The sequence below is a fragment of the Dermacentor albipictus genome, chromosome 8 (genome assembly GCF_038994185.2).
Source record: "Dermacentor albipictus isolate Rhodes 1998 colony chromosome 8, USDA_Dalb.pri_finalv2, whole genome shotgun sequence".
Classification (NCBI taxonomy): domain Eukaryota; kingdom Metazoa; phylum Arthropoda; class Arachnida; order Ixodida; family Ixodidae; genus Dermacentor; species Dermacentor albipictus.
Genome location: NC_091828.1, coordinates 111046782 through 111071833, shown reverse-complemented (window position 1 = coordinate 111071833; position 25052 = coordinate 111046782). Strand labels below are relative to the sequence as shown.

General features: G+C 42.4%; 1 protein-coding gene across 20 annotated transcripts in view; it reads left to right on the top strand.

The window, feature by feature from the left end:
- The window catches only part of LOC135915643 (uncharacterized), a 92103-nt gene that overhangs the window by 35145 nt on the left and 31906 nt on the right, over positions 1-25052 (top strand). For 10 of the 20 annotated variants that reach the window (XR_011508076.1, XR_011508072.1, XR_011508077.1 and 7 more), the window contains 16 exons: positions 657-687; positions 1902-2024; positions 3450-3486; positions 4774-4926; positions 7245-7369; positions 9438-9468; positions 10428-10562; positions 11615-11645; positions 12901-13028; positions 14465-14501; positions 15775-15927; positions 18245-18369; positions 20437-20467; positions 21427-21561; positions 22614-22644; positions 23906-24033. Coding sequence is in view for 10 of the 20 variants with exons in the window: in XM_070524080.1 (XP_070380181.1) it covers positions 7330-7369; positions 9438-9468; positions 10428-10562; positions 11615-11645; positions 12901-13026 (363 nt within the window). In the remaining 10 variants the exon portion in view is untranslated. Of the gene's footprint in view, positions 1-656; positions 688-1901; positions 2025-3449; positions 3487-4773; positions 4927-7244; positions 7370-9437; positions 9469-10427; positions 10583-11614; positions 11646-12900; positions 13029-14464; positions 14502-15774; positions 15928-18244; positions 18370-20436; positions 20468-21426; positions 21562-22613; positions 22645-23905; positions 24034-25052 lie in introns of all 20 variants that reach the window. The other 10 variants (XM_070524075.1, XM_070524076.1, XM_070524077.1 and 7 more) reach the window with 7 other exon arrangements.

Below are 25052 nucleotides of genomic sequence, written 5' to 3'. Positions count from 1 at the left end.
GCATATCACATTGACCACAAATAAAAGACTGGGACAGCAGAAGAGAACACACAAACGACATCGCCCGGGTCGTTTTCGTATTCTCTTCCGCTGTCCCTGTCTATATTTGCGATCAATATGACATGCAGTAAACACCAACTAGGCCAAAGTGAAATTCTTCTAAAGGCTGTGATTGCAATAAATTGGGGCTTATAATTGCTGCTATGCTGAGCACGAGGTCGTGGGATTGAATCCCGGCCACGGTGGCCGCATTCCGATGGGGGCGAAATGCGAAAACACCCGTGTACTTAGATTTAGGTGCACGTTAAAGAACCCCAGGTGGTCGAAATTTCCGGAGTCCTCCACTATGGCGTGCCTCATAATCAGAAAGCGGTTTTGGCACGTAAAACCCCATAATTTAATTTTTTATAATTGCTGCTACTCGGTGACTGCTTTATAACACCGTTCACTCTGTACCATCGTGTGTTAAAATTGAATATTGAAAAACCAACAGTAGATAAGTGGTTTTAGAAAATTAAATGTTTAACGCACAACAGAAAAGCACCGCGACGTCTTCATTGAACTGCTTTTCGAGCGTGAAAACCTGTGATGGGATATTAGGCAGACCATCTGGGGCCTTTCTCGTTCGCAGTTCTAAAGAATTCTTCATTTTGCAGGAATCTGCTGCACGGTTTTGGATGTCAGAGGGTAAGGCAGCAATTTGGATATGTTAAGTTCCCATTCGCCTATATAGAATACACAGGAGGATAGTGATACTATCGAGTTATACATGGCGCTTTGTTACAAGTCAGTTACTCACAGAAACAAGGTTGTTTATTCGTTATAATATCAACGAGTTCGTTATATCGGGTACATCGTACATCGGCCTAATTTTAATTGGTAATTTTGAAGGCAATCAAAGTTGCTTCTTCATATCCATTCTTTTGTTGCATATCCTTTCGTTAAAACGAGGTTAGACACTCCTATCTACGCTGGAAACTATACGATGGTACGCCAACTAGCAGTGTTTCTTAAGAGGAAGCTTTAGCTCGGGTGCTCCTATCTAAATATATGTAAAAGGAGAATAAGTTTTTCTTGGCAACCACTGCACCAAATTTGACCAGGTTTGTTGCATTTAAAAGAACGTAAAATATAGTGCCCATTTCGAATTTTTGGGTTAGGTCGTCAGTTTTTTAATAAAAATTGGCAAAAATGGACAGTTTTCAAAAACGAAACTGCTAAGTTTGTAACTCAGCAACGAGAAATGATATCACAATTATGTGAATTGCATCTAATAGTACATCTAAAGCGGACAACGTTGATATTTTACACATGAATATAAAGAAACGTAGTAATATCTAAATACAGCTTCTGCAGAACCCTTTTAAGCAACGTAGCAAATTCACGAAATATGTTAAATGAATGAATTGAAAATTTGGCCACATTTTGTAAGTGGGCGTACATTTCTAGATTGTGAAATATCCAACTATCTCGGAAATATTCATTCCTGTATGACGTTGACAGCACAGCATTTGTTTGAGATTTCTTTTATGTAACTTTAGACCACCCGAATGCATTGTCATATTCCACCTACGCATACATTTACTTCGCTGAATTTCGGGTAAAACCCGAGAATCCCCAGTGCTTGCATCCCGACCAGAATTTTCAAAAACACTAAACGAAAGATACCTCCTCCGGCCTTCGCAATGCGTTGAGTTTATGTTAATACCGAATGCTGACGCCTTCCAAAGACTCCTTCGGTATCACTGTAGATACAAGTGCTGCCTCTAGTTCGTCCTTGTGTCTTATACGTCACCTTATAATTATAACTTCAACTGTAGTAGTGTTCAGTTCGCTTATTAAACTGGTCAATCCATATTCATTTATGTGCTTCACGTAACCTGACTATATTGTCTTTCTAGGCACAATGGCTATAGTCGACCGCCTCACGTGTGAACTCGTCTGGAACTGAGTGCGACTCCGTACATGATGAGCAGGAACAAAGTGACCGCGAAAGAGCAATCGAGGAACACCACAGCGTGAAGGTGCGTATTTCATTCGTCACCAATGCGGCAGCGGGAAGGATGGTTGTCATGGGCGTGGCACACACACTCAATTACTATTTTCATCAGAATGGTGGTACGTGCGTGCATTGTTGTAGCAAGAGGACGGCATTCCATAGTGCACGGATTTCCAATGTGCATGGCTCGGCGCTTGTGTTCAGCGTGCGGGGCCAAAAGTGCGTGTGCACGTAGTCGCTGCGCGGATTCAGCCTGCAAATTCACTAACGCGACGGGGATGACGACTCTGGTGGGACAGGGCGAGAAACGCCGGGGTAAGCGTGGGGGGCCATGCCTGGACATCACCGGTCCTGATCCTGGTGAACTGGACTTCGTCCTTGCCGTCCTACCGGTGAACCTTGCTCGTACGTCCGTCAGCGTCTGTGACCTCCATCTCTTTTCGTTCTGGCAGTTGCTGCAACAGAAGCAGCCCACTTACTGTCATCGCTGGACTTTCGGTGGTCGCTGAGCACAGGCTACAGTCTAGATCTATAATAGTGTTGTGACTGCACTTCGCTGTGACCTGCATCGCCGTATCTGAGGTTACGACGTCGGCTTTTCACCGCGATTCTTCGACCTTGCCTTGTGGAGGGTTACGGGCATACCAGCAGTTACGCTATGTGAGTGAAACGCGATCCTTACTAAAGCTGAAAGACACAATGGCACTACTTAATCTATTTCTATGTAATTTATTTCGCGTCTGTTAATAAGTCTAGTCGGCTCGCTGATGCCTCGTTTACAATGTCTCTTTGTGTCTGCGCCTTCCTGAAAATTTGGCTGACCTGCACCCACACATTCCCCCACAATCATGCAGGAAGGCCCGGTGCAGCTTGACGTGACGTCAGTGACCTGCCTCTTTCCCAAAAATGATGTCCCATCTGTCTCCATCGTTATTTCATTGAATTTTAAACCACAACTGCAAACTTACCAAATTCTTCGATGGCGCTAATAGAAGAAAAGACTACAAAGACCACGGATAGAGTTTCCCTGACCGCTGTGATTATTATCCCACCGAGCTGCTTGTTTTGATCGTAGTGACGGGCAGTAAAAGAACGAAGAAAGGATTGTTGGAGAGGCAGGCCGGGCCCTTTAAATAATATTAATGTGTTTGATGTTGACTTCGCCACTCTGATGGCATGTCCCGCCGGCTTAACTGTCTGGTAATTTATCAGTGACCCATTTCTGACTACAACCGAATTTATTAAGAGAAATACCATCCACGTTGGCGATGTTTCATGGTTCGAACCGGTACCGCTTCACCGAGAATAACTGCGTTGTCGAATGGCGTAGAATATATGCGAACCGTGGTATCTGCGGAAACTGTCAAAGATAAGTGCTTTGCGGTTATATGGTAAATTCTTATTGAGTGTACTCTTCATGCAATTTAACATACTTCTCTGTTCTTTGCAGGAAGTCACTGGACGGTTTTGGATGTCGGACTTTGATGGTAGAGTAGCAACAAGTTTACACAGTTTTTCTGTTTGTCATTGTAAGCATCACATCATGGAAAGGGGTCCAGTCAGAAATTCTGCTGTGCACGGCAGCCGCGTTGCTAGAACATAGGTGACAAGTTGTTCGCGTTGTTGAGAAGGCAAGCAGCAAGAGTAGCCTGCATTGATTCGCTTTCCTTGCGTCGTACAGGAAATGCCTTAATGCGCGATAATTCTAAATCGGTAAAAACACTTGTTCCAGAAGCACTATACTATTAGTATAACGTGAGTGTTGCCGGACAAGAAGCCGTAGTATAAGACAAGTACAAAGATATTTCAATGTTAGTTGCTGGCAGCATCCCGAGATTGGCGAGTCCGCGTGGCTTTACATTTCTGTATTTTCTCACAAGAACGGTGCATTCCCCTTAAAACCTAAAATCTTGTAACTTCAAAATAAAATTCTAGGTAATAAAGAAAGTGGAGTTTCACTAACGCGTTTCTACACCTATAATTGATCCTCTCGCTGAATAAATGAAAATACATTCATTCCGCAGGCATTGTGGCAATCTCGTAATCCCATTCGTGCTCAGCGTCGATAGAATTAGCCGAGCAGTTATACAGAAAAAAGAAATGTCACTTTTGTTTCCACTAGTGGTTTCTCCTTTCGTATGTAAAGGAAACACCTCTAAACAGGAGAGATCTTTCTTTATCTGTTCATTGCAGATTTCTTTGTGTGTGTTCTAAGATGGACAACCCACCTATCGATAAATTTGAACGACGACAGCATCGAATTTGATCCTTTTCCACTCTGACCTGAGTCATTCGCAGCGTCAGTTCTCAATTTGTGTCCTTGAACTTTTGAGCAACACCAAGCAGTGTTATCTGTCATTAGAAAGCTTTTGTCCCCTCATTTTCTGCTCCATGCAATGTACGCGTCTAAAATATATAGGAAACTTTATAGGCACGTTAGGATCGCTTATGTAGTATAAGGTTTCCTCATCCATTTCAATTATAAGGATTCCTTGCGTTTTTCCAGGTTTCACCGTGGAAAAAAAGGGACATCACAAAAAAAGGACAAACGTTTATATAAATAACACGAAGTGCTCAGTGTTCCGATGTTCATTGAACGGTCCCACTTTAAGCTTAACCGAGGCAACTGTCATCCGATTTCTCCGTACTGCTCATGATGTGGAGCTCTGCTGCATTCTTTCTGATAAGCGTTGCAATTTAACTACTTTGAAACATGGTGCTACGCTTGGGTCGATGAGAATGTTTCGCTTTTGTTCGCTGAATTATGTGCGCAGGCAGCATTTCTCGGTAACACCGATGTTGCCCTCCTTGCACGGATTGTATACGCCGGTGGAAGCGGGCCAGTCTGTCACGTGACTTGAAGGTGCGCAGTCATTTGCTCGTCAGCGAGGGTTGCAGTCTTCGCCGCAATATTGGTGACACCGGTGGTTAGTATAGAGTCCACTTTTGTACATTTCCTGTTACGTCGGTACCATTATTTCCGAAATGACAATAGATATCAAGCTGATTTTTTTCTGTGCATACACTATATATATATATATATATGGCAATTTACTGTACCAAAATTATCAGCGTGTGATTAAATTTGTTTACTTCAAAATAAAAGATATGTACCAAATTTGGTCAAAATTAGTGTGTAGAAAGTAAAAAAAGTCAAATAATTTCATTTCTCGTATACTAAAATAATTTTGGTACAGCAGGTAGAAGATGGAATTCTGAACAAAATGGAGTAAATGTGTTACCACTATCTTTATTAGTTGCTGATGAATGTACACCACAATATGCCCCAAAAGACATGGGAAAGATGCGGCTTACCCTGTCCCCTTAAAAAAAGTATCTTGAGCGAAGTGAAGCGTCAAATTTACAACTTCCAAGTCAGCAAATATATGCCGACTGCAATCATACTGACACATCACCAAAGTGGAGAACTGTGTACGATTGTGCAGCGCTCTGAACAATGCGACTAGTTTGTGAGTACGACATTTACACGCTGTGTACGCAATTGTGTATGCCAAGGTAGTGCGTCAACAGCAAAAGCATTCATGGCTTGTTCGATTTTTGTCACATTGTGTTGCACTGGGCGTGATATTCAACTGGCTGGATAGGTGCTCTTCATCCTACTATAGACATGAAATACTTGTTCTTATGCCTCCTGGTGCAGTTGTGAATTTTCGCTTTGAAGACCACATTCTGTACAGTGGAAGAAACTAATTAAACATTTAAAATTATTAAGCTATTCTGCAGCTGTAGGCTTATGATTCTGAATATCGGTTAAATGCGGTGAAAGCAAGTTTATGATGAAAAGACTTAGTTGGCGCCTCAAAGGTGAAAGGAAAATTATCTATCAAATGTCCGCGTCGGGTGTCCTAACAGATGACGTTTAGAGCACTGTAGTATGCTTCCTTGGGGTATAGTTTCGTTTTCTAAACATGTCTTCAGAATGTGGTTGTCGTTTTTCAAGATTACAAATTTTAGCAGTACTTACTTGAAAGTTGGCTCAACAGAGCAGTGAGAAATCTGGCTTCTCTCATATGCAACAAACATTATGCTAATCGGCTCAGCAGATCATCATAAGGCCATTCCAGCTTGTGGTATGAACTTGAATTGTGAAATTGCATTTGTAACCGCAGTAAAGCTTCCAACTTAAACGTAACTTATCAAGGTGCACTTTTTCGAATGCCAACGTAGCACAGCTTGCAAGGTTTGCGGCCTATGAGACTGCTACCTTTTATCGAGTGTGACATTGGCTTCAGCTTTCGTACAGTAATTTGGAGAGGGGGTAGAGCTGAGGTTGACGGCAAGGAGTGTATGGGGGTAGGTTATTTTTTGGGTTACAAGCGGTGACCATATATTGGAAGAATTAACTCAGCCACTCGGCCGAATGATATATGAGGGTTATAGGGTATAATCGTGACATTCGCCATCTTCGGAACACTGGCTCAGAGAACTGCCGTGCCCTCCCCGATAGGCTCAAACCGCCAATATGGCAGGAATTCGTCAGTGTCCAGATAGGCAGTGTCAGTGCTCGTGCCAGCCGTGCGAAGTGAATAGGAATGCACTGATTATTGAATAATTTTTCTGTTGTGGTGACAGTATGCGTGGAGGACTTTGTACATATAGAAAAGAGAACATTTAGTCAAGACGCTCAGTGAATTATTCGGGATTAATTAATGTAGAATAAGACTGTACATTACAGAGAAAATTAAAAACGATGGATTAGAAGATTAAGAAAACAGCTTCGCAGTCTTTACTCAGTGTTGTAAAATTATTGCAAAAGGAGAAAGTTCACTCTTAGATGCGCAGGCGGCTCTGAACGAACCATGAACGTAAGCGCGCGTTTGACACGTTAGGTTGCACTGTCCTTGTTAAAACATCTTGGCATGTATCGACTAAATATGCGTCTGATTTCCGCAATAGCAGAAAATTCGTTGTAGAAACGTCTTAATTTTTTATGCTGATTATCGCAGTATTTCGAAGCTAGTAACTTAGTCATGAGATGCACGTTAAACAACGCCCCGATGGCCATAGTAGATTCTTGTCCATCCAATAGGTCGTTCCTCATAACAAACTATATGCACTTTTGGGGGCAATAAATCTAAAACATTGGCGAATGTCACGCAGATCCATCAAGTTATGAACATTTAAATGATTTCGCAGAAAGACAATCAGTTCCAAACAACCAGTGCAGGTTACATGAAACATTTGTTGAAAACTGCGCACAGCTACATGAATGTTATCGTTTCAGCGCGGACCGCACAGCGGCGGAGGACCGTTTTCAGAATTCGCTGCGAGAATCATTCACGTGCAGTGCCGTTACGTCCTCGTCAGCGATGGCTCCAATCTTCCAAGCCTCCCCCCTGATAGCAGAAGGTGAGTGTACCATGAGTGGTGTGTCGATTGTAAAGTACTGATCTTTACGCTCTATTATCTCGCTCTATTATTTACGCTCTATAAATCTTTACGATCTCTATTACGCTATGTTCTACTCAAATTGAGGACGGCCCAACGAGCTATGGAAAGAAGAATGATAGGTGTAACGTTAAGGGATAAGAAAAGAGCAGATTGGGCCAGGGAACAAACGCGAGGTAATGACATCTTAGTTGAAATCAAGAAAAAGAAATGGGCATGGGCAGGACATGTAAGAAGGAGGGAATATAACCGATGGTCATTAAGGGTTACGGACTGGATCCCAAGGGAAGGGAAGCGTAGCAGGGGGCGGCAGAAAGTTAGGTGGGCGGATGAGATTAAGAAGTTTGCAGGGACGGCGTGGCCACAATTAGTACATGACCGGGGTTGTTGGAGAAATATGGGAGAGGCCTTTGCCCTGCAGTGCGCGTAACCAGGCTGATGATGATGATGATCTTACGCTATTATAGTTTTCTTGCCCTGAAAGACACTATATTAATGCGAGTGCTTCATACTATACGATCTTTTTTTTTGCAGGAAGTAATTATCCTTGAACGATCAGTAACAATGGCATTCGCATTTATCATAAAGAAAGCCCCGCTATTTGCTTGCCTATATTGAAATCTACAACGATAAATCTGCTGAGAACGCATACAATTAACGAGTGAAGTTGAAGACCGCATTTTCTCTTATGAGCGCTAAGCGTGCAACCCTGTGATGTCCCTTCATCGGAAATATTCATGCCGACGAAAGCGTACTGTTTTGACATCTTCAGGATGCAACGATTATGTTAGAAAATGTCACATTTTACTGCCTAAGCGCAGGACAAGTATGGCACAAGAGTCACGATTACGACGAAACAGAGTTCGGACGTTTGACAGGAGTAGCATCGTGACCTTTTTGAAATACCTATCATCCGCCAGCTCGCATAAAAAAGAGCTTTCGACCGGTCATCTAGTGTTGACAGGGCTGATAAAAATACGCTTGCTGGTGTATATTCAAGATGTGGTCGCGCTCTTCCTGTAAAATGTGGCATGAATGAGGTATACATGGTTGACCACACGTCGTGAAGGGCATTGCATTGCGACATCTTCGTGTGAAGACAAGGCACCTGGAACTTATAGGAAAATTTGACGCGTGTAATTCGTCGCGAGCTCGAAGCCTTGCTTGCGGCCACTCCTAGCCAACATTTGATCAGTGGCAGAGTATTACGGCCAAAAAGGCATTGAATGAGAAATATTTATTTTTCTTTCCTTCCGTCTAATCATGCATAAACAGTTTGCACACATCACTTCATATGGGGCGTTCTCGCGGTTTTAGTGACGTCGCGTGAGAGACTGACGAAGTAGCCCGAAAAATTTTTGAACCAATAAAGGCGGGCAGGTTGCGGAAAAGGAGTAGAAAAGTTTAAGATAGCTTTACGTTATAGCGCCCCTGTTTGTGTAGTACAAATGAACAGGACATTGACCTAAAACATCATTCCGCTTTTTCTAATGTCTTGCTCATTTGAACTGCCCAAGTTCAGTTTCCAAGAGGGACACGCAACTTCGATTAATTTTTGGTAATTTTGATGCCATTTGTTTTAACCCCAGAGGTTGAATTTTTGCGTGAAACATTGGAGGGACACACCTGATCTCCTCACTACCGGAATAATGCAGCGTACGGGGGGAGCCCTGGCTAACGGAAATACATCACAGCATACGGTTAGTTCGTGACAAAATTATACATGAACAATTTTGGTTTATAATAATATGTGAAGGTCTATTCGTTCTTGGCAATTCCCTTTACGCCTTTATTTCAAGATATTGAAATAAAGATATTGTAGGATGGCAATGAACGACAGCGTTGTTTGCTTACGTCACATAAATTGCTTTTTGAAAATGAAATGTTTAACGGACAACAAAAAAGCATCTACACAACTCTATTGAACTGCTTTTCCAGCGTTAATAGCTGTGTCACGCGTGTATTGATGCAGACGATGGGGCAGTTATCATTCATAATTCTTAAGAACTCAATCCTCTTCGTTTTGCAGGAATTCGCTGTGCAGTTTTGGATGCCACGGGGTAAGGCAGCAATTAGTATATGCTAGTTTGCCTTTCGCCGATACAGAATCTACACCACACGAATTAAGCGATACTGTCCGTTTATACGTGTGGCTTTGCTACTCACAATCAGTTACTCAGAGAAACGAGGCTGTTTATTCGTTATAGTATGCAACTAGCTCTTTATATCGGTTATGTCGTCGGCCTTCATGGCCAATATTTCCAGGAGATATGCACAGCGCCATGGCTGTTTCTTAAAATCGGATAACCAAAATTCAAGCAAAAATGGAAGAGCATCGCCGATTGACTGTGACAGTACCACGGTGTAACTGCTTGAAGTACATGCCGTAGTAGTGCAGCAAGTTTCCCATTTTAAATATTTGCCGCTACTGGACGTTTATAACTAGAGCAACAAAAGAACAGGAAAAAAATTAAACATGCGTCAATTCACCTACGATTGTTAACACGATATGAAAGGCTTGCGGCAATACAATTGCACGTTCACGGATCCCTGATGAGCTTCGTGAATGCCGTGAGCAGGGGAGATAAGGTCGTATATTGTGCGTTTTCTTCGTTGCTATGAATGGCGGAAGCAGATTCCTAACATTTATGTTAGAAGATTGACCCTCCTTAAGTGATGTGAAGCAGGGCTGCTCATGTTTAGAACCTCGAAGATTGTGTGGTACGTTGGCGGAAAGGGGAACAATCGAAGGAAAAATAGGGTCGTGTTGGAGTATAAGGACGTGCGCATAAGCTTATGGTTCAACACGATATTTAATAAAGCGTTGAAGTCGCAAAGGTTTCGAAAGATGTTGCTTTATTGTCAAACACAAGACCATATGCATAGTTTCGAAGAGCATTATTTTTTTTCCCTAAAAGGGATTTTTTAATTGCCTTGGTGCCAGTTGTAGGCTTGCCTGATTTTTTTACTCCGGAAACTTATGGTGTGTATGTATACATATCTTTACATATTTATACAGAAACCTTATACAGAATTTCAAGAATGGCATACGAAAGTTCATTGCAACCAGCAATATTAAGGCTTCATGTAAACCGAGCTTGGAAATCGCTGAGTCTTCTACAGCCATGGATTGCATGTCATCGGACGACTATCGGCAAGTTGGCCTCCTGCATGGTATTTATTTCGCTTGGCAATGCTGTATAATTTCCTGATCACGATTTATATAGTATACTGAAATTTCTTAGAACGCAGGCAAAAAAAATGGACTCTGGAGAACGCAGGTTTCCCCGCTGTTCGCATTCACTACCCAAAAATAGTGAGTCAAATATGAAAGAAATCGAAGAGTGGGCATCATGTAATTCAACATTACGTAGAACGGATTACTCAGGAATCTCAAAATCAACCGCCTAATCACCAAATGTTCGGAGTGACGCGTTCCAAAATAATTCTTTCAAGGTGTAGTTGACACATTGTGATTGGACCTCTTGTTCAGTGCAAACTAAAGAAAACAGAAACGTAATTCCAGTTTATTTTTTCTTGGTCATTTCCACTACCCAAGTTCAGTTTGATACCACCTGCATTCCTCTCAGAGGTGGCATGTGTGTGCAAAACATTGGTACGACACACCTGCGCTCCTTATTATCCGGATAAAGCAGCCGAACTCCATGACAGCACATGGTCCCTTCGTGACAAAATCCTACATGAGCAATTTAGGCTTCCATTAATGCTGCAAGATCTATTCGTCCTTGGCAATCGAACAGATGTATGTTTTCGGATTACCGTGTACGATCGTGTTGTTTCTGTACGTAACACACAAACGACACCGCCTAGGTCGTTTTCGTATTGTATTCCGCTGTCCCTGTCTATATTTGCCATCAATATGATATGCAGTAAACACCATCAAGGCCGAAGTGAAATTCTTCTAGAAGCCGTGATTGCAATAAATTGGGGCTTATAATTGCTGCTACTCGGTGACTACTTTATAACACCATTCACTCTGTACCACCGTGTGTTATAATTGAATATTGGCAAACCAGCAGTAGATGAGTGGTTTTAGAAAATTAAATGTTTAACGCACAACAAAAAAGCGCTGCGACGACTTCATCGAACTGCTTGTCGAGATTGAAAACCTGTGATGTGGGTATATGAAGCAGGCCATCTTGGACATTTGTCATTCGCAATTCTAAAGAATTCTTCTTTTTGCAGAATTCTGCTGCACGGATTTGGATGTCGGAGGGTAAGCCAGCAAGTAGTATCGGCTATGTTCCCATTTGCCAATATAGAGTCCACAGGAGGATAGTGATAATATCGAGTTATGCATGGCGCTTTGTTACAAGTCAGTTACTCACAGAAACAAGGCTGTTTATTCGTTATAATATAAACCAGTTCGTCATATAGGGTACATCGTTGGCCTAATTTTAATTGGTAGTTTTGAAGGCAATCAAAGTTGCTTCTTCATATCCATTCTTTTGTTGCATATCGTTTGGTTTTAACGAGGTTAGACTCCCCTATTTACGCTGGAAACTATACGATGGTGCGGCAACTAGAAGTTTTTCTTAAGAGGAAGCTTTAGCTCGGTTGCTCCTATCTAAATACATGTAAAAGGAGAATTCGTTTTTCTTGACAACCACTGCACCAAATTTGGCGAGGTTTGTTGCATTTAAAAGAATGTAAAATCTAGTGATTGTTTGGAATATTTGGGTTAGGTCGTCAATTTTTTAATGAAGATTGGCAAAAATGGAAGATTTTCAAAAACAAAACTGTTAAGTTTGTAACTCAGCAACGAAAAATCATATCTCAATTATGTGAATTGCATCTAATAGTACATCTAATGCGGACAACATTGATATTTTACAAATGAATATAAAGAAAATTAATAATATGTAAATACAGCTTTTGCAGGACCCTTGTAACCAACGTAGCAAATTCACGAAATATGTAAAATGAATAAATTGAAAATTTGGCCACATTTTGTAAGTGAGCGTATATTTCTAGATCGTGAAATATACAATTATCTCGGAAATATTCATCCCTGTATGACGTTGACAGCACAGCATTTCTTTGAGCATTTCTTTGAGATTTATTTTATGTAACTGCAAAACACCACGAACAACGCGCACGTCTCTGTAGACCACCCGAATGCATTGTCATATTCCACCTACGCATATATTTACGGCGCTGAATTTAGGGTAAAACCCGAGAATCTCCAGTGCTTGCATCCCGACCAGAATTTGCAAAAAACACTAAACGAAAGACACCTCCTCCGGCCTTCGCAATGCGTTGAGTTTATGTTAATATCCGAATGCTGACACCGTCCAAAGACTCCATCGGTATCACTGTGGATACAAGAGCTGCCTCTAGTTCGTCCTTGTGTCTTCTACGTCACCTTATAATTATAACTTCAACTGTAGTAGTGTTCAGTTCGCTTATTAAACTGGTCAATTCATATTCATTTATGCACTTCATGTAACCTGAACACATTGTGTTTCTAGGCACAAAGGCAATGGTTGACCGCCTCACGTGTGAACTCGTGTTGTCTGGAACTGAGTGCGACTCCATACATGATGAGCAGGAACAAAGTGACCGCGAAAGAGCAATCGAGGAACACCATAGCGTGAAGGTGCGTATTTCATTCGTCACCAATGCGGCAGCGGGAAGGATGGTTGTCATGGGCGCGGCACACACATCGATTAATATTTTCATCAGAATGGTGGTACGTGCGTGCATTGTTGTAGCAAGAGGACGGCATCTTATAGTGCACGGATTTCCAATGTACACGGCTCGGCGCTCGTGTTCAGCCTGCTGGGCCAAAAGTGCGAGTGTGCTTGTAGTCGCTGCTCGCATTCGGCCTGCAAATTCACGAACACGACGGGGATGACGACTCTGGTGGAACAGGGCGAGAAACGCCGGGGTCCGCGTGGTGAACCATGCCTCGACATCACCGGTCCTGATCCTGGTGAACTGGACTTCGTCCTTGCCGTCCTACCGGTGAACCTTGCTCATACGTCCATCAGCGTGTGTGATCTCGCATATCTTTTCCTGCTGGCAATTGCTGCAACAGAACCAGCCCACTTCCTGTCATCGCTGGACTTGCGGTGGTTGCTGAGCACAGGCTGCGTCTTCGGTACCGTTGCTACATTCTACAGCTGTAATAGTGTTGTGACTGCACTTCGCCCTCACCTGTATCGCCGTACCTGAGGTTACGACGTCGGCTTTTCGCCGCCATAATTCGACCTCGCCTTATGGAGGGGTACGGGCATACCAGCAGTTACGCTATGTGAGTGAAACGCGACCCTTAAAGACACGAGGACACTACTTAATATATTTCTATGTAATCTATTTCGCGTCTGTTAATAAGTCTAGTCGCCTCGCTGATGCCTCGTTTACATTGTCTCTTTGTGTCTGTGCCTTCCTGAATGTTTGGCTGACCTGCACTCACACGTTTCCGCGCAATCATGCAGGAGACCCGGGGGAGCTTGACTTGACGTCAGTGACCTGCTTCTTTCCCAAAAATCATGTCCCATCTGTCTCTATCGTTATTTTATTGAATTTTAAACCACAACCGCAAACTTGCCAAATTCTTGGACGTCGCTAATCGAAGCAAAGACTACAAAGACCCCGGATAGAGTTTCCCCGACCGCTACCATTATTATCCCACCGAGCTGCTTGTTTTGATCGTAGTGATGGGCAGAAAAAGAAGGAAGAAATGATTGTTTGGGAGGCAGGCCGGGCCCTTTCATTAATTTTCTTGTGCTTGATGTTGACTTCGCCACTCTGACGGCATGTTCTGCGAGCTTAACTGTCTGGTAATTTATCGGTAACCCATTTTCGATTAGGACCGAATTTATTAAAAGAAATACCACCCACGTTGGCGATGTTTCATGGTTCGAAAAGGTAAAGCTTCACGGAGAATAACTGCAATGTCGAATAACGTCGAATATATGCGAACCGCGGTATCTGCGGAAGCTGTTAAAGATAAGTGCTATGCTGTTATATGCTAAATTATTATTGCCGGTACTCTTCATGCAATTTAACATATTTCTTTGTTCTTTGCAGGAAGACACTGTGCGGTTTTGGATGTCCGACCTTGATGGTAGAGTAGCAACAAGTTTATACAGTTTATTTGTTTGTCGATATAAGCATCATATAATGAAAAGTGGTCCAGTCCGAAATTCTGCTTTGCACGCTAGCAGTGTTGCTAGAACATGGGTGACAAGTTGTTCGCGTTGGTGAGAAGGCAAGCAGCAAGAGCAGCCTGCATTGATTCGCTTTCCTTGCGTCGTACAGGAAATGCCTTAATGCGCGATAATTCTAAATCGGTAAAAACACTTGTTCCAGAAGCACTATACTATTAGTATAACATGTGTCTCTCCGGACAAGAAGCCGTAGTACAAGACCAGTACAAAGATATTTCAATGTTAAGCTGCTGGCAGCATCACGAGATTGACAAGTTCGCATGGCTTTACATTTCTGTATCGTTTCTTCACACAAGAATGGTGCAGTCATCTTAAAACTTAAAATGTTGCGACTTCAGAATAAAATTCTGGGTGTTCAAGAATGTCAGTTTACTAACGCGTTTCTACACTAATAATTGATCATTTCGCTAAATAAATGAAAATGGATTCATTCCGCAGGCAATCTTTTAATACCAATCGTGCTGAACCTCGATCGATTTCGCCGGGTAGTTATACAGAAAACAAACAGCACTTTTGTTGCCACTGGTGGTACTTCTCATTTCGTATGTAAACACCTCTAAACAGAGGAGATCTTTCTTTATCTGTTCATTGCATATTTGGTTTGTGTGTGTTTTGAGATTGAGTACCCACGTCTCAATAAATTAAAGCGAAGACAGCATGGAATTTGATCCTTCTCAACTTTGACCTGATGCAGTTGCAGCGTCTGTTCTCAATTCGTGTCCTTAGGCTCTTGAACAACACCAAGCAGTGTGCTGTCTTTAAAAACCTTTCATTTTCTGCTCCATCCACTGCATGCGTCCAAAATATAGAGGAAACTTTAATGGCACGTTCGGATCGCTTACGTAGTATGCTTTTCTCATCCATTTCAGTTATCAGCATTCCTTGCGTTTTTCCACGTTTCATCGTGTTCGTTTTGGCAGTATTACTAAACCGCAAAAAGAAATGTATTTATATAAATAACAGGCACTGCACTGTGTTCCGATGTTCATGGAACGGTCGTACTTTAGGCTTAATCGAGGCATCCATCACCCGATTTCTCCGTACTGGTCATGATGTGAAGCCCTGCTGCATTCCTTCTGATAAGCGTTGTAATTTAAATACTTTGCAACATGGTGCTACGCTTGGGTGGGTGACAATGTTTCGCTTTTGTTCGCTGAATTCTGTGCGCAGACAGCGTTTCTCGGTAACACCGACGTTGCCGTCCTTGCACGGATTGTATATGCCGGTGGAGGCGGGCCAGTCTGTCGGGTGCTTTGAAGGGGCGCAGTCATTTGCTCGTCAGCGAGGGTTGCAGTCTTCGCCGCATCATTGGTAACACCAGTGGTTAGTATACAGTACACTTTTGTACATACTTTGTCACGTCGGTACCATTATTTCCGAAATGACAATAGATATCAAGCTGTTTTTTTTTCTGTGCATATAGTATATATACGTGGCAATTTACGGTACCAAAATTATCAGCGCGTGATTAAATTTGTTTACTTCAAAATAAAAGATATGTACAAAATGTGGTCAAAATTAATGTGTAGAAAGTAAAAAAAATCAAGTAATTTCATTTCTCGTATACTAAAATAGTTTTCGTACAGCGGCTAGAAGATGAAATTCTGAACAAAATGGAGTAAATATGTTGCCACTATCTTTATTAGTTGCTGATAAATGTACACCACAATATGCCCCAAAAGACATGGGAAAGATGCGGCTTACCCTGTCCCCTTAAAAAAAGAATCTTGAATGAAGTGAAGCGTCAAATTTACGACTTCCAAGTCAGCAAATATATGCCGACTGCAATCATACTGACACATCACCAAAGTGGAGAACTGTGTACGATTGTGCAGCGCTCTGAACTATGCGACTAGTTTGTTAGTACGACATCTACACGCTGTGTACGCAATTGTGTACGCCAAGGTAGTGCGTCAACGGGAAAAAACATTCATGGCGTGTTCGATTTTTTTTTTTCACATTGTGTTGCACTGGGCGTGATATTTAAGTGGCTGGATAGGTGCTCTTCATCCTACTATAGACATGAAATACTTGTTGTTATGCCTCCTGGTGCAGTTGTGAATTTTCGCTTTGAAGACCACATTCTGTACAGTGGAAGAAACTAATTAAAACATTTAAAATTATTAAGCTATTCTGCAGCTGTAGGCTTATGATTCTGAATATCGGTTAAATGCGGTGAAAGCAAGTTTATGATGAACAGACTTAGTTGGCGCCTCAAAGGTGAAAGGAAAATTGTCTATCAAATGTCCGCGTCGGGTGTCCTAACAGATGACGTTTAGAGCACTGTAGTATGCTTCCTTGGGGTATAGTTTCGTTTTCTAAACATGTCTTCAGAATGTGGTTGTCGTTTTTCAAGATTACAAATTTTAGCAGTACTTACTTGAAAGTTGGCTCAACACAGCAGTGAGAAATCTGGCTTCTCTCATATGCAACAAACATTATGCTAATCGGCTCAGCAGATCATCATAAGGCCATTCCAGCTTGTGGTATGAACTTGAATTGTGAAATTGCATTTGTAACCGCAGTAAAGCTTCCAACTTAAACGTAACTTATCAAGGTGCACTTTTTCGAATTCCAACGTAGCACAGCTTGCAAGGTTTGCGGCCTATGAGACTGCTACCTTTTATCGAGTGTGACATTGGATTCAGCTTTCGTACAGTAATTTGGAGAGGGTGTAGAGCTGAGGTTGACGGCAAGGAGTGTATGGGGGTAGGTTATTTTTCGGGTTACGAGCGGTGACCATATATTGGAAGAATTAACTCAGCCACTCGGCCGAATGATATATGAGGGTTATAGGGTATAATCGTGACATTCGCCATCTTCGGAACACTGGCTCAGAGAACTGCCGTGCCCTCCCCGATAGGCTCAAACCGCCAATATGGCAGGAATTCGTCAGTGTCCAGATAGGCAGTGTCAGTGCTCGTGCCAGCCGTGCGAAGTGAATAGGAATGCACTGCTTATTGAATAATTTTTCTGTTGTGGTGACAGTATGCGTGGAGGACTTTGTACATATAGAAAAGAGAACATTTAGTCAAGACGCTCAGTGAATTATTCGGGATTAATTAGTGTAGAATAAGACTGTACATTGCATAGAAAATTAAAAACGATGGATTAGAAGATTAAGAAAACTGCTTCGCAGTCTTTACTTAGTGTTGTAAAATTATTGCAAAAGGAGAAAGTTCACTCTTAGATGCGCAGGCGGCTCTGAACGAACCATGAACGTAAGCGCGCGTTTGACACGTTAGGTTGCACTGTCCTTGTTAAAACATCTTGGCATGTATCGACTAAATATGCGTCTGATTTCCGCAATAGCAGAAAATTCGTTGTAGAAACGTCTTAATTTTTTATGCTGATTATCGCAGTATTTCGAAGCTAGTAACTTAGTCCTGAGATGCACGTTAAACAACGCCCCGATGACCATAGTAGATTCTTGTCCATCCAATAGGTCGTTCCTCATAACAAACTATATGCACTTTTGGGGGCAATAAATCTAAAACATTGGCGAATGTCACGCAGATCCATCAAGTTATGAACATTTAAATGATTTCGCAGAAAGACAATCAGTTCCAAACAACCAGTGCCGGTTACATGAAACATTTGTTGAAAGCTGCGCACAGCTACATGAATGTTGTCGTTTCAGCGCGGACCGCACAGCGGCGGAGGACCGTTTTCAGAATTCGCTGCGAGAATCATTCACGTGCAGTGCCGTTACGTCCTCGTCAGCGATGGCTCCAATCTTCCAAGCCTCCGTCCTGATAGCAGAAGGTGAGTGTACCATGAGTGGTGTGTCGATTGTAAAGTACTGATCTTTACGCTCTATTATCTCGCTCTGTTATTTACGCTCTATTAATATTTACGATCTCTATTACGCTATGTTCTACTCAAATTGAGGACGACCCAACGAGCTATGGAAAGAAGAATGATAGGTGTAACGTTAAGGGATAAGAAAAGAGCAGATTGGGCCAGGGAACAAACGCGAGGTAATGACATCTTAGTTGAAATCAAGAAAAAGAAATGGGCATGGACAGGACATGTAAGAAGGAGGGAAGATAACCGATGGTCATTAAGGGTTACGGACTGGATCCCAAGGGAAGAGAAGCGTAGCAGGGGGCGGCAGAAAGTTAGGTGGGCGGATGAAATTAAGAAGTTTACAGGGACGGCGTGGCCACAATTACTACATGACCGGGGTTGTTGGAGAAATATGGGAGAGGCCTTTGCCCTGCAGTGCGCGTAACCAGGCTGATGATGATGATGATCTTAGGCTATTATACTTTTCTTGCCCTGAAAGACACTAAATTAATGCGAGTGCTTCATACTATACGATCTTTTTTTTTGCAGGAAGTAATTATCCTTGAACGATCAGTAACAATGGCATTCGCATTTATCATAAAGAAAGCCCCGCTATTTGCTTGCCTATATTGAAATCTACAACGATAAATCTGCTGAGAACGCATACAATTAACGAGTGAAGTTGAAGACCGCATTTTCTCTTATGAGCGCTAAGCGTGCAACCCTGTGATGTCCCTTCATCGGAAATATTCATGCCGACGAAAGCGTACTGTTTTGACATCTTCAGGATGCAACGATTATGTTAGAAAATGTCACATTTTACTGCCTAAGCGCAGGACAAGTATGGCACAAGAGTCACGATTACGACGAAACAGAGTTCGGACGTTTGACAGGAGTAGCATCGTGACCTTTTTGAAATACCTATCATCCGCCAGCTCGCATAAAAAGAGCTTTCGACCGGTCATCTAGTGTTGACAGGGCTGATAAAAATACGCTTGCTGGTGTATATTCAAGATGTGGTCGCGCTCTTGCTGTAAAATATGGCATGAATGAGGTATACATGGTTGACCACACGTCGTGAAGGGCATTGCATTGCGACATCTTCGTGGGAAGACAAGGCACCTGGAACTTATAGGAAAATTTGACGCGTGTAATTCGTCGCGAGCTCGAAGCCTTGCTTGCGGCCACTCCTAGCTAACATTTGATCAGTGGCAGAGTATTACGGCCAAAAAGGCATTGAATGAGAAATATTTATTTTTCTTTCCTTCCGTCTAATCATGCATAAACAGTTTGCACACATCACTTCATATGGGGCGTTCTCGCGGTTTTAGTGACGTCGCGTGAGAGACTGACGAAGTAGCCCGAAAAATTTTTGAACCAATACAGGCGGGCAGATTGCGGAAAAGGAGTAGAAAAGTTTAAGATAGCTTTACGTTATAGCGCCCCTGTTTGTGTAGTACAAATGAACAGGACATTGACCTAAAACATCATTCCGCTTTTTCTAATGTCTTGCTCATTTGAACTGCCCAAGTTCAGTTTCCAAGAGGGACACGCAACTTCGATTAATTTTTGGTAATTTTGATGCCATTTGTTTTAACCCCAGAGGTTGAATTTGTGCGTAAAACATTGGAGGGACACACCTGATCTCCTCACTACCGGAATCATGCAGCGTACAGGGCGAGCCCTGGCTAACGGAAATACATGACAGCACACGGTTAGTTCGTGACAAAATTATACATGAACAATTTCTGTTTATAATAATATGTGAAGGTCTATTCGTTCTTGGCAATTCCATTTACGCCTTTATTTCAAGATATTGAAATAAAGATATTGTAGGATGGCAATGAACGACAGCGTTGTTTGCTTACGTCACATAAATTGCTTTTTGAAAATGAAATGTTTAACGGACAACAAAAAAGCATCTACACATCTCTATTGAACTGCTTTTCCAGCGTTAATAGCTGTATCACGCGTGTATTGATGCAGACGATGGGGCAATTATCATTCATAATTCTTAAGAACTCAATCCTCTTCGTTTTGCAGGAATTCGCTGTGCAGTTTTGGATGCCACGGGGTAAGGCAGCAATTAGTATATGCTAGTTTGCCTTTCGCCGATACAGAATCTACACCACACGAATTAAGTGATACTGTCCGTTTATACGTGTGGCTTTGCTACTCACAATCAGTTACTCAGAGAAACGAGGCTGTTTATTCGTTATAGTATGAAACTAGCTCTTTATATCGGTTATGTCGTCGGCCTTCATGGTCAATATTTCCAGGAGATATGCACAGCGTCATGGCTGTTTCTTAAAATCGGATAACCAAAATTCAAGCAAAAATGGAAGAGCATCGCCGATTGACTGTGACAGTACCACGGTGTAACTGCTTGAAGTGCATGCCGTAGTAGTGCAGCAAGTTTCCCATTTTAAATATTTGCCGCTACTGGACGTTTATAACTAGAGCAACAAAAGAATAGGAAAAAAATTAAACATGCGTCAATTCACCTACGATTGTTAACACGATATGAAAGGCTTGCGGCAATACAGTTGCACGTTCACGGATCCCTGATGAGCTTCGTGAATGCCGTGAGCAGGGGAGATAAGGTCGTATATTGTGCGTTTTCTTCGTTACTATGAATGGCGGAAGCAGATTCCTAACATTTATGTTAGAAGATTGACCCTCCTTAAGTGATGTGAAGCAGGGCTGTTCATGTTTAGAACCTCGAAGATTGTGTGGTACGTTGGCGGAAAGGGGAACAATCGAAGGAAAAATAGGGCCGTGTTGGAGTAGAAGGACGTGCGCATAAGGTTATGGTTCAACACGATATTTAATAAAGCGTTGAAGTCGCAAAAGTTTCGAAAGATGTTGCTTTATTGTCAAACACAAGACCATATGCATAGTTTCGAAGAGCATTATTTTTTTTCCCTAAAAGGGTTTTTTTAATTGCCTTGGTGCCAGTTGTAGGCTTGCCTGATTTTTTTACTCCGGAAACTTATGGTGTGTATGTATACATATCTTTACATATTTATACAGAAACCGTATACAGAATTTCAAGAATGGCATACGAAAGTTCATTGCAACCAGCAATATTAAGGCTTCATGTAAACCGGGCTTGGAAATCGCTGAGTCTTCTACAGCCATGGATTGCCTGTCATCGGACGACTATCGGCAAGTTGGCCTCCTGCATGGTATTTATTTCGCTTGGCAATGCTGTATAATTTCCTGATCGCGATTTATATAGTATACTGAAATGTCTTAGGACGCAGGCAAAAAAAATGGACTCTGGAGAACGCAGGTTTCCCCGCTGTTCGCATTCACTACCCAAAAATAGTGAGTCAAATATGAAAGAAATCGAAGAGTGGGCATCATGTAATTCAACATTACGTAGAACGGATTACTCAGGAATCTCAAAATCAACCGCCTAATCACCAAATGTGCGGAGTGACGCGTTCCAAAATAATTCTTTCAAGGTGCAGTTGACACATTGTGATTGGACCTCTTGTTCAGTGCAAACTAAAGAAAACAGCAACGTAATTCCAGTTTTTTTTTTCTTGGTCATTTCCACTACCCAAGTTCAGTTTGATACCACCTGCATTCCTCTCAGAGGTGGCATGTGTGTGCAAAACATTGGTACGACACACCTGCGCTCCTTATTATCCGGATAAAGCAGCCGAACTCCATGACAGCACATGGTCCCTTCGTGACAAAATCCTACATGAGCAATTTAGGCTTCCATTAATGCTGCAAGACCTATTCGTCCTTGGCAATCGAACAGATGTATGTTTTCGGATTACCGTGTACGATCGTGTTGTTTCTGTACGTAACACACAAACGACACCGCGTAGGTCGTTTTCGTATTGTATTCCGCTGTCCCTGTCTATATTTGCCATGAATATGACATGCAGTAAACACCATCAAGGCCGAAGTGAAATACTTCTAGAAGCCGTGATTGCAATAACTTGGGGCTTATAATTGCCGCTACTCGGTGACTGCTTTATAACACCATTCACTCTGTACCACCGTGTGTTATAATTGAATATTGGCAAACCAGCAGTAGATGAGTGGTTTTAGAAAATTAAATGTTTAACGCACAACAAAAAAGCGCTGCGACGACTTCATCGAACTGCTTGTCGAGATTGAAAACCTGTGATGTGGGGATATGAAGCAGGCCATCTTGGACATTTGTCATTCGCAATTCTAAAGAATTCTTCTTTTTGCAGAATTCTGCTGCACGGATTTGGATGTCGGAGGGTAAGCCACCAAGTAGTATCGGCTAAGTTCCCATTCGCCAATATAGAATCCACAGGAGGATAGTGATAATATCGAGTTATGCATGGCGCTTTGTTACAAGTCAGTTACTCACAGAAACAAGGCTGTTTATTCGTTATAATATCAACCAGTTCGTCATATCGGGTACATCGTTGGCCTAATTTTAATTGGTAGTTTTGAAGGCAATCAAAGTTGCTTCTTCATATCCATTCTTTTGTTGCATATCGTTTGGTTTTAACGAGGTTAGTCTCCCCTATTTACGCTGGAAACTATACGATGGTGCGGCAACTAGAAGTTTTTCTTAAGAGGAAGCTTTAGCTCGGTTGCTCCTATCTAAATACATGTAAAAGGAGAATTCGTTTTTCTTGACAACCACTGCACCAAATTTGACGAGGTTTGTTGCATTTAAAAGAATGTAAAATCTAGTGATTGTTTGGAATATTTGGCTTAGGTCGTCAATTTTTTAATGAAGATTGGCAAAAATGGAAAATTTTCAAAAACACAACTATTAAGTTTGTAACTCAGCAACGAAAAATCATATCTCAATTATGTGAATTGCATCTAATAGTACATCTAATGCGGACAACATTGATATTTTACAAATGAATATAAAGAAAACTAATAATATGTAAATACAGCTTTTGCAGGACCCTTGTAACCAACGTAGCAAATTCACGAAATATGTAAAATGAATAAATTGAAAATTTGGCCACATTTTGTAAGTGAGCGTACATTTCTAGATCGTGAAATATGCAATTATCTCGGAAATAGTCATCCCTGTATGACGTTGACAGCACAGCATTTCTTTGAGCATTTCTTTGAGATTTATTTTATGTAACTGCAAAACACCACGAACAACGCGCACGTCTCTGTAGACCACCCGAATGCATTGTCATATTCCACCTACGCATATATTTACGGCGCTGAATTTAGGGTAAAAGCCGAGAATCTCCAGTGCTTGCATCCCGACCAGAATTTGCAAAAAACACTAAACGAAAGACACCTCCTCCGGCCTTCGCAATGCGTTGAGTTTATGTTAATATCCGAATGCTGACACCGTCCAAAGACTCCATCGGTATCACTGTGGATACAAGAGCTGCCTCTAGTTCGTCCTTGTGTCTTCTACAGCGCCTTATAATTGTAGGATTACTTCATGTGATAGCCGTATTAAGTTCCTCTAGTAAACTGGTCAATTCATATTCATTTATGTACTTCATGTAACATGAATATATTGTCTTTCTAGGCACAAAGGCAATGGTTGACCGCCTTACGGTCGAACTTGTCTTGTCTGGAACCGACTGTGACTCCATACATGATGAGCAGGGACAAAGTGACCGCGAGAGAGCGATCGAGGACCACCATAGCGTGAAGGTGCGTATTCCATTCGTCACCGATGTCGCAGCGCGAAGGATGGTTGTCACGGGCGTGGCACATACATTCGATTACTATTTTCATCAGAGTGGCGGTACGTGCGTGCATTGTTGTAGCAGGAGGACGGCATTTCATAGTGCACCGATTTCCAACGTGCATGGCTCGGCGCTTGTGTTCAGCGTGCGGGGCCAAAAGTGCGAGTGTGCTTGTAGTCGCTGCGCGCCTTTGGCCTGCAAATTCAGGAGCGCGAAGGGGCTGACAACTCTGATGTTGTGGTGGGACATGGCGAGAAACGCCGGGGTCCGCGTGGTGGACCATGCCTCGGCATCACCGGTCCTGATCCTGGTGAACTGGAGTTCGTCCTTGCCGTCCTACCGGTGAACCTTGCTCATACGTCCATCAGCGTCTGTGATCTCGCATTTCGTTTCGTGCTGGCAATGACTGCAACAGAACCAGCCCACTCCGTGTCATCGCTGGATTTGCGGTGGTTGATGAGCACAGACTGCGTCTTCGATACCGTTGCTATATACTAGAGCTGTAATTGTGTTGTGACTGCACTTCGCCGTCAAGTGTATCGCCGTACCTGAGGTTAGGACGTCGGCTTTTCGCCGCCATACCTCGACCTCGCCTTGTGGAGGGGTACGGGCATACCACCTGTTACGCTATGTGAGTGAAACGCGATCCTTAGTAAAGCTTACACAACCTAATCTATTTCTATGTAATCTATGTCGCGTCTGTTAATAAGTCTAGTCGCCTCGCTTATGCCTCGTTACAATTGTCTGTGCGTGTCTGTGCCTTCCTGAATATGTTTGGCTGAACTGTACCCACACGTTCCCGCACAATCATGCAGGAAAACCGGCGGAACTTGACTTAGCGTCAGTGACCTGCTTCTTTCCCAAAAATGATGTCCCATCTGTCTCCATCGTTATTTCATTAAATATTAAACCACAACTGCAAACTTATGAAGTTCTTCGAGGGCGCTAGTCGAAGCAAAGACTACAGAGACCCCGGATAGAGTT